The 5,653-nt window shown below is 32.7% G+C and overlaps 1 protein-coding gene and 1 long non-coding RNA gene across 2 annotated transcripts; one reads left to right on the top strand and one right to left on the bottom strand.

Annotated features, from left to right (window-relative positions):
- Positions 538 to 3,647, top strand: LOC107637278 (polyvinylalcohol dehydrogenase-like). Its single transcript, XM_021122010.1, has 4 exons — positions 538 to 866; positions 1,197 to 1,651; positions 1,829 to 2,432; positions 3,049 to 3,647. The coding sequence occupies exons 1-4, from the start codon at positions 780 to 782 to the stop codon at positions 3,514 to 3,516; spliced, it is 1,614 nt and encodes a 537-aa protein (XP_020977669.1). The 5' UTR covers positions 538 to 779; the 3' UTR covers positions 3,517 to 3,647.
- LOC110271335 lies at positions 2,938 to 4,396 on the bottom strand. The gene is made up of 2 exons (XR_002361955.1): positions 3,795 to 4,396; positions 2,938 to 3,295 (listed from the first exon to the last, which is right to left on the bottom strand). It is a non-coding gene; the product is annotated as an uncharacterized LOC110271335 (long non-coding RNA).

Below are 5,653 nucleotides of genomic sequence, written 5' to 3'. Positions count from 1 at the left end.
AGATTTGAAAATTTTTTATTAGATTTTGAATATAATTGTAATAACTGAGGCAAAAATATATGTGAGTAGACGAAAGGTGGGAGGAAAAGTTGATCCCTACCGTTATGGTGGGCTTGGGCGCCCATGGATGGAGCGCCCATGGGTGAGGCGAGGATGGGCGAGCCTCGCCCATTAATAGGCGGGGCGTGGCCTCGTCTAAAAGTCGCCTCGCCCAAGAACTCCCCCCGCTCTGGCACAGCCCAAATCCATTATGGGCGGGGCGACATATATATTATATATATTAAAATTATATATTATCTCTTTAAATATAATAAAGATAATAAAGCTTCTCATTAATAATAATAAAGTAAATGGACTACTAAATATAATATATAATATAGGGACTAGGGTCTATATATGATCTGAAGAAGCATAGAAACTAGAAGAAACATATTCCAATAGAAGAATTGAATAAACATTGAAACTGGATTATATATTTTTGGCACAAGAGAATCCCAATGGTATAAGAGTTATTATTTAAAATATTGATGTGAGGATATATAGTGCGATCATTATACCAATACAGAAAAACACATTATTTTTCACACAAAAAAAAAAAGTTAAATCTAAAGTCAAAATATTGGCACCGAAATAAATAGTAAAAAAATTATTTAAGGTCCTCCGATCCATTGTCTTCTTGATCAAGGCAAACATGATCCATTTTATTTACATGCATGAGCCTCTTGAAAATTAGTTTCCTTAATATATTCATTTCATCTTGGTAAGGATCAGTTGCATGCATGGCGGTATCTAAGTTAAGCACATACTTGGTTTTGTGTTTATTCTTGCTTTGTGTTCATGCAGCATTAGTCTCTTCAAACTCAGATGTATGATACTTCCTCCTATCTCTCTCATGCTCTTTATACAATTTACTATTTCAAATGAAAAAATAAAATTTAAGATTCACCAATATAGCTTGTCACACGATTATTTTCTATTTGCATAAATCGTGTGACGACCAAAATTTTAATTTAGTTTAGTTTTTATTTTATATGATTTTTCTATAAAATAACACGGAAAGACACATGATAAGCTATCAAATAGCTGATGGATGAGTTGGTTTTTGAATTGCTTAAAAATAATTTCTATTTTATAAATTGTGAAAAATGTAATTTTCATATTCATTTCTTGATCTTAGTGTCTACATTCACAAACAGGACTGGTTGAACCATGGCGGAGATTTGTTCAACAGAAGATATGCCAACAAAGAAGATAAGATAAGTCCCAAAACAGCATCAAAACTAAGTTTGAAGTGGAAATTCTATGCAGGAAAAGATATATCAGCAACACCAGCAATATATGAAGATACAATTTATTTTCCATGTTGGAATGGTAACATATATGCAGTGAAAAAAGATGATGGAAAACTTGTTTGGAAGCAAAACTTGAATGAATTGACAGGTTTGAAAGCAACTGGCTTTGTCATGAATGTGAATACCACAGTGTCAAGATCAACTCCTACAATAGCTGGTAATGGTTTATTGATAGTTGGAATGTATGGCCCTGCTATTGTTCTTGGTCTAAACAGAAAAAATGGTAAGCTTGTGTGGTTAACCTATTTGGATCATCATCCTGCGGCACTTATCACCATGTCTGGAACATATTACAAAGGGTTAGTATATGTATGAATTAAAATTCTGTCCATTAAAATTCATATGTACTCTACTTTTTTTCTTTTGAAAGCAATTGTAGTGTCACTTAACTTTTAAATTAAAAATCTTAAGGTTTTATCATATAATATTATAGAAAAAATTTCAAGTGAAGTCTTTACCATAATTATGTGAAATAGAGGTTACTATGTGGCAACATCTTCACTGGAAGAATTTACAACCATTCAGAAATGCTGCATATTTCGAGGAAGCATGGTGAAACTGAATGCCTTCTCCGGTAAAATCATATGGCAAACCTACATGTTGCCGGATAACAATGGCGAGTTAGGAGAGTATGCTGGAGCAGCCATATGGGGGAGCAGCCCCTCCATTGATGCTCAAAGAAACAATGTCTACATTGCCACCGGGAACCTCTACTCTGCGCCGGCACGAATACTTGAGTGCCAAGAAAGGCAGGGCAACATAACAGAGCCTACTGATCCTGATGAGTGCACTGAACCTGAGAACCACTCTAATTCAATCTTGGCCCTTGATTTGGACAATGGGAAGATCAAATGGTACCGGCAGCTAGGAGGGTATGATGTATGGTTTTTTGAATGCCGTAATCCTGCAACTCCTGGCTGCCCTCCTTCTGGTCCTAACCCTGATGCTGATTTTGGTGAGGCACCAATGATGTTGACTGCATATGTCAATGGAAGAAAGAAAGATCTTGTTGTTGCTGTTCAAAAAAGTGGCTTTGCATGGGCTTTGGATCGCAACAATGGCAACCTCATTTGGTTTACGGTAATTTATGATAGTTTTATCTTTATCATACAGGGATTCATGTCAATATTTTGTGGTAAAACCTAGTCTTAGAATTGATGAGTTTAACCATCTAGTGAAACTCTTAAAATCTCCCAAAAGGGTATCTAAGAAAGACAGGATGGGAGATAGGAAAAAAGAAAATTGAGATTGAGATTATCATGTTACTATAGAGCTAGTTACATGAATGATTTTGGTTATTACTCATGTGAAATTATTTTCATGTGAAGATAATAGTTAAGAATCGTTAGATGACAATTTAGTCAGACATGTCAAATTATTTAACATTTTTCATTTATCATCTTCACATAAAGACATTTTCATGTGAGTGGTCATCAATGATTTTTGCACATAATTTCTACAGACAATTCCGGACAACTATATGAATCAACTGAAAATGTATATAGATGTTATGTTTAAGATTGTCTTATAACTGAAGATGTTTTGAATATAAGATTGGTTAAACTGTATGAGCCACACCAGAATATTGAATAACTTACTGAACATTTATGCATATTTTCAATACTTTTACATATAGTGTAGAGTATTAACTAATCAATACAAATATAACATCTTGATGCTTTTGCCCCTTTTGCAGGAAGCTGGCCCAGGTGGAACAATAGGAGGTGGAATATGGGGTGCGGCGACTGACGAAAAGAGAGTTTACACCAACATTGCGAACTTTGACGACAAAAATTTCACTCTTGCACCATCAAACATAACTACAACTAGTGGTGGTTGGGTGGCAATGGATGCAAGTAATGGGAAAATTCTGTGGTCTACTGCTAATCCTAGTAACAGCTCTTCCATTGGACCTGTTAGTGTTGCAAATGGTGTGGTCTTTGCTGGATCAGTAGACAAACAGGGATCAATATATGCAATGAATGCAAATAATGGGAAGATTTTGTGGTCCTATAAAACTGGAGCAAGTGTCTATGGAGGCATGTCCATTAGCAAAGGTTGCATATATGTAGGTCATGGTTTTAATGTTAATCTAGCGTTTGGCCGCTTGTCGGGCGGAACCTTTCTGTTTGCATTTTGTATGAAGCATTATGATACTAAATGATCAATAGTTAAAAGGAAGATAAAAATTATATTATGTACTGTACTATGACTAATGGACACTAAATAAGTTACTAATAAAATGAGCAACAGAAGCAAGTTATATGATAGAATGGCAAGTTGTATTTTGTAGCATTTCTTTTTATGTCTTGCATATGAATTGTTTACTAATATAAGACTCAATAAGTATGTGAATCCCTTCATTTTAAAGTGTATATCGCTTTGACTAAATTTGTACACAAATAGCAAATCAGTACTCGAAAGATGGAGAAGGAAACTCACCACTGTGGCATACTTACACCTTTTACTTGTGGCGCTGGCGACGGAAGAACACTTGGGAACTTTGAATCTTTTGACTGCAGCAAGACATGAAGGTGTGGATGAAACACAGGGTCAGGGAAGGATTGTGGACCTCAGAAAGCACCTCTGTCCCGTTTTCGCTAAAATGAATGTTGATGGCTGTTCATACTAGTATGCTTTTAATGTTGTCAGCACAGCTTATGACAAATTGATAGATGAAGACATAAGGAATGAGAAGCTAATGCAGACGAACATTTTGTAATGTAAGTATGTAACTATCAGTGGGGAAATACTACAAACACCTATAAGGCAAGGTGAAAACAAGGTTGAAAATGAATCAAGAAGAGAACTGGCAATTACTCAGTTATTTTTACCATACTTCTATTGGCGTCTTTTGACAACTATTAATATAATACTCTGAAGCTTCAACGGAGAAAAAACCCAAACCTATTGCAATGTGGATGCTTGTACTGAATTTGTATTATTTTGAATAAGATTGTGATCCATTGAGAATATTATTAACCTCTCAAGTAACATACACGGATACACCTTTATTATTTCTTGATTAGTCTCGGTTTTAATCCTTTTTTTGTTCTCCACGTTATTCTCTAACCCGACGAGCCAACGATTAATTTAACGTAAATCTAAATTTTATTTAAAAATATGTTATTGGCCAATAAATTAATTATTGCATGTATAATTAGAGGTGTTTGTGGTACAGTTTGATTCGGTTTTAAAAAAAAAAGTCATCCGATCTTAACGTTTAATTTATGTGCGGTGCGGTTTGGATTGGATGAACTTTTTTTTAGAAATCCGATCCGATCCGATTACAAGCGGTTTGGATCGGTTTGGATGTGCAATTTTTAAATAAAAAATTAAATACATATAACAAGTCTTAACATCAAATTTTAAATAATCAACAATGACATAACAAGTCTTAACAATATCTTAAAAAGCCAACGATAACATAACAATAGAAATAAAATTATAAGTTAGTTAAAATAAATAAATAATATTTTGAACATAAAATATTTATTAAATAATAATAATATATGAATAATAGAAAAATGTATAACAAATTAAACATGTTATAAGTATATAATCGTAAATATAATAATAAAATAATAATATTATAGTACATTGTGCGGTTTGGATTGGATTGGATCGGTTATGAAAAGTAGATCCGAAATCCGATCCAATCCAGTAGATTGCAAAAAAGGAATCCAATCAAATCCGAATTAGTGCGGTTTTAATCGGTTTTCGGTTTGGATTGAATTGGATGAACGGTTTAATTTAGATCGGTTTGGATTTGAACACCCTATATATAAGTCGAGATTCGAACTCCACACTTATTTAAACGGATAAATGAGCTGACCACTCGACCAAATTGGTTTCAATTTTAATTTTATGTAGGTGAAGTCATATGAACATGACATTTTTTATGTTCAATTTTCAAAATGGGTTTTATATTTGCTTCAATTAAAAAAAGAGAGAATAAAGCATATTTTTTGTCTTTAAAGTTTGATAAAAATTTTAAAAATATTCATAAGTTTTATTTTATTTTAATGTTGTCCCAAAAATTTTTGATTTGTATCAAATATATTTTGGCGGATAATTTTTCAAAAAATTTAAGACCAGTTCAATAATAATTTCATAAGAACAATCCTCATACAAACAAATTAAGCATAATTTTCATACATTATTGTTAGATTGTCTTAAAATTTTTGAAAATTTAACTATTAAAGATATATTTAATACAAATAAAAAAATTTTAAAACAAAATTAAAATAAAATAAAATTTAAAAATATTTTTAAAATTTTAGACAAATTTAGAAACAAAG

The sequence above is a fragment of the Arachis ipaensis genome, chromosome B04 (assembly GCF_000816755.2).
Source record: "Arachis ipaensis cultivar K30076 chromosome B04, Araip1.1, whole genome shotgun sequence".
Lineage (NCBI taxonomy): Eukaryota > Viridiplantae > Streptophyta > Magnoliopsida > Fabales > Fabaceae > Arachis > Arachis ipaensis.
The sequence above is the reverse complement of the archived record's forward strand: the minus strand, read 5'-3'. Positions and strand labels throughout refer to the sequence as shown.

Coding starts and splice junctions, on each gene's coding strand:
- LOC107637278 (XM_021122010.1), top strand. CDS start 780: ATGGCGGTATCTAAGTTAAGCACATACTTGGTTTTGTGTTTATTCTTG. Junction 867..1,196: donor TAGTCTCTTCAAACTCAGAT/GTATGATACTTC, acceptor ATTCACAAACAG/GACTGGTTGAACCATGGCGG. Junction 1,652..1,828: donor TCTGGAACATATTACAAAGG/GTTAGTATATGT, acceptor TATGTGAAATAG/AGGTTACTATGTGGCAACAT.